The sequence below is a fragment of the Neolamprologus brichardi genome, chromosome 19, assembly GCF_056152115.1.
Source record: "Neolamprologus brichardi isolate AB-2024 chromosome 19, ASM5615211v1, whole genome shotgun sequence".
In the NCBI taxonomy this organism is placed as follows: domain Eukaryota; kingdom Metazoa; phylum Chordata; class Actinopteri; order Cichliformes; family Cichlidae; genus Neolamprologus; species Neolamprologus brichardi.
The window spans coordinates 9649520-9663339 of NC_142122.1; the positions used below are offsets into that span (position 1 = coordinate 9649520).

Sequence of the window (13820 nt, forward strand, 5' to 3'; positions counted from 1 at the left end):
GAAATGGCTACACAGAAACAATGCCATAGTCCCGGAGTCTGACCAAAAGCCACAGACCGAGCAGCAGGTATACCATCGCCTCGACGTCCACCTTTGTTGTAGTGTTCGAAACGCTTGGCTGCATTGCTATAATGACCCTTCGCACATTTAGGTGGTACTCAATTGTAATGGAAAATGAGTCAAGCCGGAGTGGCATCAGGCTGATCCGGTTAGGTAGTAATGGTAAAAGGGCTCAAGAGCGTGTACTCTTCACTTGTCATATACGAACAGCTAAAATACTCCATTTCACACCTGAACCTCGCAAAACCAACAGCTGATGTGACAGCCACATAAAATCTTTTGTACGCAGTCTGCGGTTGTTATCCATTTTTCTCCCCTCTGCCTATAAATAAAAGGAGCTCAAACCAAACCAAACAGTGGATGGTTCAAAGGTTTAAGATAAAAGCATTGCCTGGGAAGAACAATTAGAGTTCACAGAGAAGAGATTTAATGCTCAGCATCAGCTGCCTCCTCCTTGGACTCACCGAGTTCGCCTCGTTCACACCTGGCTGCTGCCCAGTACGATTTCACTGTTTTAGTGGTGGTTTCTTGGATCTGCAGAGTAGCATTTTGAGGTTAAAGATAAATACTCAGTTTGAAGGATGGCAGCAAATTTCTCTCGCACTTTCCCACCCAGACTTTCTCTCCTCTCCCACAGATTTAAAGAGGAAATCTTATTCACAGAAAAGTCTTTTGTAGGAAAGCCACCGGTAAAGAACTCAGTTCATTTTATATGAGGTTATTTCTCGAAAGCCAATAACCACTAAACGTACTCAGTTCAGCAGCTTTCTCTAAAAGTATTTGTCTAAATAAAGTAATGCTCTGTCCCGTAGTCCGAAAGCATAGCTATTTGCATTTTCTCGAGGTCAGAGGCTAAACACTTGCAGAAATGTTTATAGGTCTGTGTTGAAAACAACCCTGCTGACACTAAAGACAGCTGTTATTGTGTCGAGCCTCTGCCAAAAGGCGCAGGAGAAAGCACAAACCCACCATTTTAGTTTTTCCGAGCATCCAGCTAATATGTCCTCTGACTGGAAAAACAACCAAACTTCTGAGAAATGCACAGTTTCAGTTTCTGGTTTGGGAAATGAAGAACAGATTCATGAAGTGATTGTAGCTTTGTGTTCAGCAACAAAATAGTTTTCAAGAACAGACTTTGTTCTTTGGCTAATGCTCGCCTTCAGGCCTCCCTGGCACTTAATCACAATTTCACATTCCAATTTCATAATCGTGTTTTGTTAACTGCTGTAAATCACAGAGTCCTGTAATCAACATTCGTGTGTTTTCTTTTTCCCCCTCCCTCCACACTCTCAGGGGAAGAAGTTTGAAATCCTTCCTGACGGTCTACCCTCGGCTCGTAAACTCATCTACTACACAGGATGTCCTATGCGGTCTCGCCACCTCCTGCAGCTGCTTAGCAACAGCCACCGGCTCTACATGAACCTGCAGCCGGTTCTCAAACAAGTCCGTCGACTGGAGGAGAACGAAGGTATTTGGCGCCAAATATTCTGTCAACAGTAAATCAGGTACTTCTTTAGAAATATAAACAAAAGAGAGCTGATGCTTCCTGTTTTTTGGTTGCCTGGAGTATGTAAATTTGTGTTTTGAGATGGATACAGCATTTTGAACAGAAGTCTGTTTGGTTTAGATATTAAAAACTACCTGTTTTTTCTTTCTTTCCCCACTTCAGAGAAGAAGCAGTACCGGGAGTCATACATTAGCGATGCACTTGAGCTAGACATGGATCATCTGGACAAGCGTTCCCGCGCTAGTGGCAGCAGCGCAGGCAGCACGTCTCATCACAAGCGTCTGTCTCGCCACTCCACTACCAGCCACGGCAGCTCGCACACCTCTGGCATTGAGGCGGACAGCTTCAGGGCCCCCGGCCAAGCCCCACACAGACCCCTGCGCACCTGCAGCTCGTCTACAACCAGTCACGGGAGCTCGCACACCTCTGGCATCGAGAGCAGCGGCAAGGAACGCAACCTAGATGATGAAGGTATGAGTGTTTACATTTATTTTTTTGTGCGTTTAGAGTCCAGGTAAGAGTTCCCTTCAACAATTTAGGGTTAGATTCATTTCATAAAGTTTTTGCTTTTTTATATAAGAATCCACAGGAAAAGATTTCTCTTCAGTTTTCAAAATAAAATGCTGTAAGACCTGCCTGATCAGAGTTAACATGCTGATGGCTTGCTAGATTTCTGGGACTTGATATTACCAAAAAAAAGCAATGATCATACTGCAGTAGTGCTGCTCCAGAGAAAGTGAGAAGACTTGTTTATCTCAGATAATAATTCAGAAACATTTTACTCTGCAGAAATTGAGATGCTGGTGGATGACCCCAAAGACTATGAGGAGCTTCATGAAATGGCCCTGGATCAGGAGATGTGCATTCACATTACAGAGGACATGCTGACGATGTCACCTAATCAGACCAATGGATATTCAGGTACAGTTTCTCTGGAGTCAGGGGAATTAGCCCCAAAGTGGAATGAGTGTTTCAATTAATGCCACCTGTCTGTTTTTAAGGAGGCGGTAGCAAAATGCATCTCAAAAGTTTGTGTTTTTGCAGGATTGATTGTAAAAGATGTTAGCTCCTCCACATCCAGCTCCTCTGAGACGGTCGTCAAAATGAGAGGACAGAGCATCGAGTCTTTGCCACAGGTAGTTAAAGCCGTTTCTATCTGTGGATGTCCTGAGAGGCTGTTTTTTTTATTTCTTATTTTTTCTAGAAAACCACTGCACATACAAGTCATAAGGAAGTAAAGCAGAGGGTTTAGAGTGACTATAAAGAAACACCTGGACAAACTTCATAACTTAACTGTGTTTGATTTTCTACGTTTTTATTCATAAATTTGACTTGTTGTTTTCCATGCAGACGTCTGCCTGCAGGAAGCCTCAGTCTTCGACCGACCGCCACAGCCAATCACTAGACGACATCCGCCTCTATCAGAAGGACTGCCTGCAGTGGGCGGAGCTCTGCCAGGACACCGCCCACAGCTACACATTCGGTTGCGCTCAAGAGCTGAGCGACAGCAGCGGCGTCGGCGGCGGCTATCAAGGCCTTGCCGATCAGCGTGCCGGCATGCTTGGCGAGCAGCACCCGTTTCCCATCAAGAGAACCAACAAGTACTTCTCTCTGGACCTGACCAGCGATGAGGTTCCCGAGTTTGTCGTGTGACAGAAGCACAAAGTAGGCGACCTCAGGGTGCCCTTTTCGCTCCTCCACGTCAGACGTGGAGATGTTTCAGGCCTCAGGGAACGAGATGAGAGGAGCGCTGCAGAGCTGGTTTCTATTCTTGGCAGCAAATAGTAGTGATGAGTAAACTGGCAACAAGTAAGCTACCCCTTTTAAGCACCACTCGAGACGTTTCACATAACACATAATAAATCAATAGACATTGAGGTTTCTGTCAGAAAATCAGACTTTAAGAACAAACACTGGGCTCAAAAGAACTAAAAAACTGCACCCCCAGGTCAAAAGAAACAAAAGGGATTGTGTCATCTTTAAAAAAAAAAGAAAGATTTTATTTAATTTAGTCTTTTCCAAACTGATCCACTTCTTTACAACGTCATCAAAAGACTTGTGCATGTAGGTCTACAGCAGACAGATTAATGCACCTGACAAGCTTTTCAAAGATCTTCTGTGGAGGACACAAAGGACAGAAATCACGCTGAGCTACAAACCAAAGACGAGATGGAAATAAACTGAAACCACATCTGTCTCTACATCCAGTGTGGTGGAACATTACATTTCAGTCATGCAGGGAGGGAACATGGACCTACGATCCTCTGTGTGAGAGCGGCCATGCCTCCTTCCTCCTCTCTTCTTCTTCTTCTCCACCACTTCATTTTACCTCAACTGGAAGTGGAGTGTGCCAACAGCCCCCCCCCCTCACAGACTGGACTTTTTAATCATTTGAACACAAACCCAACGTGCCTTTATCACACTATGCAGGTGTCAGTCTCGCGCCTTGACAATCACACACCTTCACCCTTAGATCCAAGCCATCAGAACTCGAGCTCTGCTTTATTTTTCAAACATTGCGCACGCACACACATAAACACAGAGCTAGTTTTTTGGCAATTAAATGTTAAAAATATCACGATTTCACCATGTTTTGTGTCCTGTCAAATTCAGCCGAGTTTCCCAGGAGGAATGAGGTCGAGCGAGTTTCTACGTGTTCTGACTCGCTCTGCGATTGCGGCCACAAAAGTTTCCCTGTAATCTAGCCTCAAAATGGAGCCGGGCTGGCTGTCAGCCAAAACAAACCACACTTTGACGCATACATATACATTCTCATTTGACTCTTCTAATCCTTTTGTTTCAGCTATTGTTTTAAACTGGAATTTGTTACATTTTCCTCTTAAAAATCAATTTATATGTTGTATTTTTTATGAACTGTATATGTTACACACTTAATCTGTGTAAGGTTAAAGTCTCTCAGTATTACAAGCCAGTGTAGGTGACAGTATTAAGGACATGTGGCTCTGAACAAGAAAGACAGGTTTTATTGTCGGTTTGATTCAAGAGATGTGACCGTTACTCAAGATTTCAATACTCTAGAAGTGGCACCGTTTCCACTGCGGTTTGTAAGGCAGTTGGTTGTGGAGATGACATCTTTTCATCAGAAATGGAGACTCTTTCCCTGAACCGATGTTTCCAAACTATTTTATTGGGTTAATTTTTCCGTTTTTCTTTGCCCCACTGAGCAGTTTGAATGAGAGCAGGAGGAGGTCAGTCAGTTATTGGTTTTGATCAACAGTTTTCTTTCTTTTTTTAATCATGAGATTAGGAGAAATGGTGGAAATGTTCAGTTTTAGATATTGAGGATCATGAATTTTTAAAAAGAAACGCTGCTTTATAAGGATGTAGGATCATTTTGCTATAAAGCTACAGCTTAGCTTAGCTAAAAGACACAAAGAACAACTATCCTGGCAGTCCATCCACCTGCCAGCTCACATTCATTCAACATGAGGGTGTAGGAAGTGTTCATTACCATTTTAAAATTTAAAGTTATAGGGTTGGCTAAATCAAACCCCTCAGTTTAACCCCACCTGCCTTCTTTCTTCTTTTTGTTGTTGTTGCAGTCAGCAAACAAAAGCGAGGTGTTAATGTGGTGATACTCCAGCAACTTTTTGTGCCAACCTGTGACACGTGCAGTGTAAGAACCATTAGCTGAGAGTTTAAAACTCATTTATCATGGTTTTAAGTGTCCTGCGCTTAAAAACGCTATTTTAACACAGCCTATCAGACAGCATCAATGAGAATTTTTATGCAATACATAACAAATACATGGAGTTAATAAAGCTGTGTAATTAAATCAACTTCTATATTTCATACTGTTTGTTTTCTTTAACTGTTTATATAATTACTCATTAACTGAAAATGTCTATTTTGATGGACAACAATGTTTCTTATATTAAAACAGCATGTGTTAAGGTACATAGCCATACATTCATAACCCATGTCCTTAAAGTCTTCCTGATTTACATCTTTGGCTCTGCTATATGGTCATACTTACACTTTGTAAGAGTCTGTATGTCTGTGCCCATAATCCTTTCTGTGAAAGGATCGCCCTGCAGGTAAAAATGTTTTTTGTCACCTTGTTGTTCAAAAAGAAAAAAAAAAAGAGAAAAAAAAAAGATTTGTTATAATGAAGTCTGGTCCGTGCCTTCTTGGTACTAATGCCCTCAATATCCAATAAATAGGTACATTTATCTACCAATTATATGTTGTCAAGTCTTTTCATTTTTTTGAGTATTGCCAGCTGGAAGCTAAAATCTAACTCTTTAAGTATAAAACTTTACATTTGGAAGGTGGTGTACAAAATGTTCCCTTAGTTCATGCTGCCCTCTGGTGGTTTACACTCACTGGAATGCAAGTCTCACTTTGGCCTGAGGGTGGCAGTATTTCATGATAATTAAACAGCTCTGTTCCTTTTGTCCTCTGGCCTCAAATTTGGCTTCACGCCTACTTTTTTTTGTAAAACCCTACATATAAGCGTTATTTTAAAGTGTGCTATCTGAACATAAAACACTATAACAACTTAATATTAACAAAACCATTAACATCAGAGCTTCAGCTGACCTTAGTTACCTGTCATCCTCACTTGTACCTCATAAATCTAGGTGACATAGTGATTGACTACATCAGGTAGAGTGATGTCCATTTTCTTAAACTATCTGAATGTCAGTTTCTTTTCCCAGAGTTGGCAAGCCCAGAAATCTGATTTGATACTGTTCGTATTTTTTATCTTACATGTTTTATTTAAAATACATTTCATTTTACAAAAAATGGTTATCCCAATAATTTATACTATGAATTGCAGTCAGTATTAATAGCAACGAAATAAGCAGATCAGCTGACAATCAGTGTTTAATTCTAAGCTACCCTTCTGTAAATATCTATCAGACAATCACAGAAACTGCTGATCTATTGGGATTTTCCCACACAACCATCTCTAGAGTTTACAGAGAAAGAAAAAATCCAGCGAGCAGAAGCAGATACTTTGATGCCTGAGGTCACAGGAGAATGGCTAGACTTGCCCTGGGCTAATCGGATGGCAGCAGTAACCTCAATTAACAACTTGTCATCATCAAGGTATGTAGAAAAGCATCTCTGAATACACAACATCTCAAAGTGTGGAACAGATGGGCTACAAGAGCACACTGGATGCTACTCCTGTCACTAAACTGATGCTACAGGTCACAGGTTAAACAAAATTGGACAACAGAATTTTAATTCTCCATTTCAGCTGCGATATTCATATGTTTACACTGCTTCCATCACAAGACTCGCATCATCTCAAACTGGTTACTCAAACATGACGGTGATTTCACTGTACTCAAACGGCCTCACAGTAACCAGATCTCATAATCAATATCAGCAGAAGCCCCCAAGAAGCAAGCAAGGCTACAAGAGGTGAAATCTTTGAAGTAGGAGAAACCGTAACTGTGTTTTCTTTTGCGTTAAAATATGCAACATTGGGCTGAACACACAAATCACCACAAAATCATTGATGCACAAATTAAGCGGAAACATGGAAGCCTTCCTCAGCGAGCTCCACCTCTTTCCCGCACTCTCCCCTCCGAGCTACACAGCTGTACAGGAAATCATTCATCCACCATCCACTGCCGTCACCATGGCAACACAGAGGGGGAAATCCATTCTCAGTCCCTTGTCAACCCCCCTCTCTCTCCTTCCTTTTGTCTTGTTGAATTAGGTGGAGCTCTTTTCTGACCACGTTGATGCATCATTTTTAAATTTTAAAACCGAGCAAAGGCTTCGTACACTGATCCTAATAATGCTTGCAGAGCCTCATTTGGATCCTCTCTAATATTTCCATACATCTGTTCTCCCCATCAGTAAGCATGCATGTGTAGGTGATCATTGCTGCTGATTGTCTGAGAGTATTAGGTGGCAGTGTCTCTCCAGCAGCAGTGGTGACCTCTCCATAAATCCCGTGGGGCATTGGGAAAGGACAGGCGAGGCGGTTATGCTTGGATCGGGCCAGCAGCTGCCTGGAGGAGGCAGATGGTCGCAAATCAGAGATGAAATCCAGGCCCCTCCCCTGCCTGCATGATAACCTACCCCTCTCACACTCACACACACAAAAATAGAACAGTTCAAACTGCTGTCTTACTACACAAATTTTGGGCGAATTCTGATGACCAAAAGATTAAGAAAAATATAACCCATTCAAACAAAGGCAGGCCAATCAGAATCAAAGGCGGTGCTTTCCGATTCCTGAAAAACCAGCTGAATTTAAGCTCCGCCCTGATGCACGAACATCACTATTAATTGCAGCAGAAAAGTCTGAAGTCACCACATCTGTCCGTGTCCTCTTGGAAATGGATTAACAGCACATAATAAAGCAGCCTATTAACCTAAACAGCTGCACTGACACCAAAAGGAGATGATCCCCAGAGCCGATAATAATGAAAAACAGTAATCTGATTACAAATAAACAAATCTCTGGAGTTATCTCTTCTCCAATGGTGGAGGGAGGTGCCTGACACATGTAGCTCGAAACCAGTCGGTGGTATATGATATACAGTGCATCTGAAGTTGCTACCAGATAAGTGGAAAATGTAACCATCTCAGAAAAATAATTCTTACAAAAGTTCTATAAAAGGGAAAAGAGGAGATATATTAAATATGTGGTTTTGACAGTCAATTGTCCAGAATATTCATTATATTAGGTAATATATATATGTGTGTGAACAATATGTGAAAAACTAAGTACACCCTGCTTCCACAGGACTTAACAGGGTACTTAGCAACCAGGTGCTGCAAATCAATTGCTTGTGATAAACTGATCATCAGTAAGTATGAAAACCTCTATAAAAACAGGAATTTTGTACATCCAAGAGTGGGAATACTAGCAAATTACCCACAAGGTCAGAAAATGGTCCGAAAAATTCCAAAAAGCTAAATCTATAAGCCTCTGGCTCGTTCATTGCAGATTGCTTTGATGCGGAGATCTGGTTGCTTGTGGACATTCAAGGCTCTGGGTGCTAAGGTCACCCTCTAACATATTTAATACCAACTCATAAGTCAATCAAGTTTATTCTTCTCTTTTACTTCAGTTGCAAATGAGAAAGAGGAGAAAAAGTTTATCTCGGGTCCTGGCCGCTTCCTTTTCTTCACCATGGCGCTGCGAATCACTTCCAGTGTTTGTAGCTTCAGTTCAGCGATGTTAAATCTGCTCACAGTGCAATTAGAAAAAGACTGATGCTGCAGGACCCGAGCACCTTGTGCAGCATCAGACGTTGTGTTTACCCAAAATTAATAATCTAGTATGGACAAGATGATTTCTCCATTACTCCTGAAATGTAAAACCTAACTGAAAGAGGATGTGTTCTCTCTTTTTACCACACCGTTTCAAAAACATGATTAAAATACCAAGCATCCATGTGTTTTATATTATTGGAGACAGAAATCAAACATCTGACTTCCTACAAATCCAGTGAGACGGAGGGCATGCAGCGTTTATCTAATTAATGGCAAAAAGAGTCAAACAACAGCCATTATGAGTCTTAATGAGGGAGTACTGTTTCAAAGAGGGCAGAATAAGATGCACACACTGCTGGTATTATGAATCAAATTATCTTAGTGTAATGAACCAGTCTCATCAAGGACTGTACAATGTGCGGTGCACTAAAAGTGCCAAATTTTCACAAGTTATACTCGTGGCTCTCTATTTAAACTATAGAACAGAATATTATTTTTATTTTAAAACGCTGTTTCTCTTAAAAGAAGGTAAGCGAAAGTCCATATAATGGTAGCGTGGTCGGACAACGAGGACATGACCAGTTTCCTGCTTTTCAATATTGTGTCAGACTCACACCTCTATTTTTAGAGGACATAATCACACATATTGTTGTTACATTTTCAGCCGCTGGTTGCTTGAAACCTTTCACACCTCATCTCATAAACCAGAGTGTCTATGATTGTTAAAACACTGTGGGTGGCTGCCGCTTCACTATCCCATGACACAACACAGAACTGCTTTCAGCATAGAGTTTATTCATTTTGGGCTTTGCCTAATTCTAATAACAAAAAAAGGTTTCTAGCATCAATTAAAGCTTAATATGAATATAGACATAAATAACAGTACCAGGGGAGTAGCACAGAACTCTGGGCCCTACAATAAACAGTGTCTGTGGCCCCCTTCCTTTGGTGATCCACATCTCTCAGGAGTCTTTTGACCGGTCTGAAAAACTATTAACACTATTTTCAAGGCTTTGGGGTCAAGATATAGAGGTCAAGGCACACCATAATAACTGTAAATATTGTAATTATCTTGATAATCTTGTGCAGTAAAAATGAATTACATTAAATTAAGTTTATGATCTCAAACACAAAAATTAGACAGATACAGTAACACGTGTATCTTAGTGTGCTGCCCGTGGGCGTTTAGAACTAGCAAAAGCTAAATAAAAAAAATCTATCCCCATTTAAATTAAGCAGCAGTGTCGTTGCGTTATTCTGAAGTACCATTTCATCAGCCTGAAACACATCGACTTCCTCAGAACAGCTTATTTATCTCACAATGCTTGAAAACCACCGGGCCCACAATAAATAAAGCGCTCAACAGCACAGCAGATAACTTAAGATGATTGGGGGGGGGGGGCTACACAGTGATGCAATGGTTAGCAGTGGTGCCTCACGGCATGGAGGTTCTGTGTTTGAATGCAATCTGGGGCCTTTCTGTGGGGACTTTGCATGTTTACTGGATACTCAAGCTTCCTCCCACAGTCCATAGACATGCAGAGGGTTAGGTTTATTAGTAATTCCAAACTGAGCAAGAATGCTAGTCTGTGTGTTGGCTCTGTGATAAATTTCCAAACCTACCCTTCCTCTTAACCTGTGACAGACTCCATCCTCCTCCCACAGCCCAGAATTTGATAAGTGGAGAAAGACGCATGGATGAATTGTAGTTCCTTATGTTTTTTTTATTTCAATCTTTCAGTTCTGAGCTTCTGTTGCGGGAGTACTTAGGTTAATACAGCTAAAACTGCGAGAGGGTTGTTAGATTATTTACACAAGTTAGCCAATAGAACCTGCTCAGCGCTATGTTTGAAACTGTCCAAAGACATACTCGTTAGGTTAACTGATGATTCTAAAGTGCCTGCTGGTGTGATGGTAAATGGTTATATATATATACATCTCTGTTAGTCTTTTAATAATAACAATAATAATATTAAAAATTAATGATAGAGTGTGCAAGCATGAGAGAGCTGAGCCAAGGGTAAAGGAGACTTCATGCACTGAATACGTTAAACTTCACTGACTTGAAATAAAGAAGTAGTTTTTAATTTATGAGAGGAAAAAACTCGACTCAAAAGTAAACCCTACGAGAAGGACCCAGTGGTTGAATTTCTGCAGTAAAACGCTTGTTTCCCGAGATGGAAAATGATGGCCTAGTTGGAAAACTGTGAAAATTCCAGTTGCTAAGAGGGACAAACATTCAAATTTTGGCGCTTCATTTTTGAAAGCTTATTTGAGTTATTTACTTCACTATAATGCTGGATCATTGTGTTTCATTAGAACTAGCAAAAGCAGCATAAGTGCCGTAAGCGTCCACCCATTTTTATTTTAATTAATAAGACGTGTCATTGTGGTATTTTAATGTGCCGTTTCATCATGAAACAGCACATTAAAGCTTACTGCTAAAGTTTCACCTGTTTCTCACTGTCTCTACCAACTCGTGTCAGCTTTGGGGAGTGCTCTGCTTACCTTTTTCTTTTCCTCAGTTTTCCTCATTCTCTTTCTTTCCTTTCGTTAATGGGTGGGCTAAACCATTCGGCTTCATTTGTAAGGGGTGGAATGGCGTCAGAGAGGCTCCATTAGTTTTGGGAATCAAGCTCAGTCACCAAACTGAGTTATTCAGAAAAGTTAATTATGACACTAATTACTTAGGAATACAAAAATTGCAAATAAATATACAGTTTTTATTCGACGCTGTCCAGCATCCATGCCACCACTGGGGCCCTAAGTTGTCTGCTTGTGACCCCAAAAGCTAGGCTAGGTTAAGTGCCAAGACATCAAAGATGATAATGCGCATGTGCAGCTAGCAAGAAAGGCACTTGTGGATGTGTACAGAATATTGAATCATGATTTTCAGTCAGGTAAAGACCTTCTTTGTACCTGACAAAGGGCTTAAGAGATAAATACTTACATCAATAAAACAGTTTTTATAAAAATCACAGATGCCCTTCAAAAACGTCAAGTTAAAATTGCGCAATTGTTTTTGTTTGTTTGTTTGTTTTGTTTAATAATTAGCTCAAATGCAATTCAGTGCAAAAGTCTCTTATTTTTCTAGGAAAAGGGGAAGTAGATACTACTGTAGATGGAAATAGAGTATATAAGGCAAATATTTAATGTGCTGCATTGTTTTTTATTAGAACTTCAGTAAAAACCTTTATTCTTCAACCCATCCTGAGCTCTCTTAGACAGTTGTCTAGTAATTTCTTGAAGTAGTCTTCAGGAATAGTTCTGCAGGCTTCCTAAAGCACATTCAAAGCTCTTCTTTTGTTTTGTTTTGTTTTTTTGCTCTTCCATTGTGTGTTTTTCTATTTAGGTATGCTTTGAATGCATTGCCAGTGTACTTGGGATAATTGTAATAATGAAATGAAGCTGCTGTCAATCAGATGCTTTCCAGATGGTACTGCACAGTGTTCACACTATTCTGTGTTTATAATTAAATCTTGACCCGATCTCCAACACCACTGGCTGAAATGCAGACCCAAACCGTGACAGCACTTCCGCCGTGTTTTACAGATGACTATAGACACTCACCGTTGTACCTCTCTCCTCTGACGTCCTCTGATTTCAAAATTATTTGTAAACTGAATACCGTTCAGTCCTGTTTGTTAATGTGTACTGAGCATAGCTGTTTGCTATACACTTCCAGCTGGAATTCTTGCATTTACTGAACTGGATGTGGACACGTTAACAGTGTAATCATCAGCAATTAAACTGCATGACAACATTTTTCAAAGATTTTATAGTAAAACAAAACAAAAATCTAGATGTTTATAATATCAGGACAGACGGTGATATTGATTGAGTTCAGAAACAAAAGGACTCTGTGGAGGATATGTGGGGGAAAAAGAGATGTGTGGAAACCATTAATTTACTGGACCCAGGAAGGGCTATCCCAGATCATGGTGGTATCCTGGCGACAGAGGCTTCCTACAGTCGCCTTCGCAGGAACCATGACTCACTGATTCTACATCTTCCTCTCCCCCCTCTCTCTGTCTCTCTCTATGGACATGAGCTGCTACTGTAAGTCACAGAAAATAACATCTGCATGAATGGAGCCAGGGAAAATGTGACTCACAGAAAACGTGACGCTCAGACAGTAGGAGGAACACAAATACCGTTTGCTGAGTTTACCTGGAGGCGAAAAACTTGATATGCATGAGAGCAGATGTACAGTATTCTCATAGAGCCATCGTCTGAATGAGCTCAGAATTAGAAGCCAGACAGCTCTTAAATGCTGCCTTAATAATTTATATGAAATCACAGGATCAGCACAGTTTTTTTTTTTTGTTGTGGCAGGATGTAATGCCCTCCTGGGGGAAGCATCTGCCATCAGGGAGAGTGGCTTTGGCAGTCTCAGTCGATTTGTTTTTACAAACTACATCTGCCTGCTGTTATAAATGTACAGAAGAAACACTCCACTACAGCTGTTTGATATAGGACTTTTAAGACTGATACCAATACCGATATTTGTGGTTTACAAATCCAAAATTCTGATATATCGTCTGATTTTTTTAGGCAAACTAACTACTTTTTTTACACTCTGCTAGGGCCCAGTTGATGTACCAGGGGAGCCGATATATATCAGTTGAAATGAGCTATTTGCTCATATATCAGTATCAGCATTTATAACAGCAGAGAAATGAAAATTTAAAGAGTAAAGAAGAGATGGGAGAAACACTTTTAATCATGCTATGAATGTTGATCTTGCATACTTTGCCCAGCTGAGGGGACTTTGCAACTTCCCTGTCAGCAACACGCGCTTGGAGTCAGTTGAGTAATCCACGAGTTACTGTGGCAATAAAACAAGGTTATTTTTAAGCTGCGTTACATTGTCCACCCCACCCAAGAACAAACAAATACATTTTAGGGAAGCTGTTTATGTTTCTTCCATCTGAAAGAAAAAAAACCCCAAACTACTGGTTAGTTTGATTTTTAAAATCATAAAATGTTAGTGTTGTTATCAGCCTTAAAAATCTTGTATTGGTCGCGGACTCGGCTCGGATGG

At 40.7% G+C, this 13820-nt stretch overlaps 1 protein-coding gene across 2 annotated transcripts in view; it reads left to right on the plus strand.

Moving 5' to 3' along the window:
* frmd6 (FERM domain containing 6) overlaps nucleotides 1–5771 on the plus strand; it is a 28168-nt gene extending 22397 nt beyond the window's left edge. For both annotated transcript variants that reach the window (XM_035911126.2, XM_006798657.3), the window contains exons 10-14: nucleotides 1354–1528; nucleotides 1730–2038; nucleotides 2357–2488; nucleotides 2612–2703; nucleotides 2918–5771. In XM_035911126.2, the coding sequence (XP_035767019.2) occupies nucleotides 1354–1528; nucleotides 1730–2038; nucleotides 2357–2488; nucleotides 2612–2703; nucleotides 2918–3220 (1011 nt within the window). In that variant the 3' untranslated portion in view covers nucleotides 3221–5771. The remainder of the gene's footprint in view (nucleotides 1–1353; nucleotides 1529–1729; nucleotides 2039–2356; nucleotides 2489–2611; nucleotides 2704–2917) is intronic.
* The last annotated feature ends 8049 nt before the right edge of the window (nucleotides 5772–13820 follow it).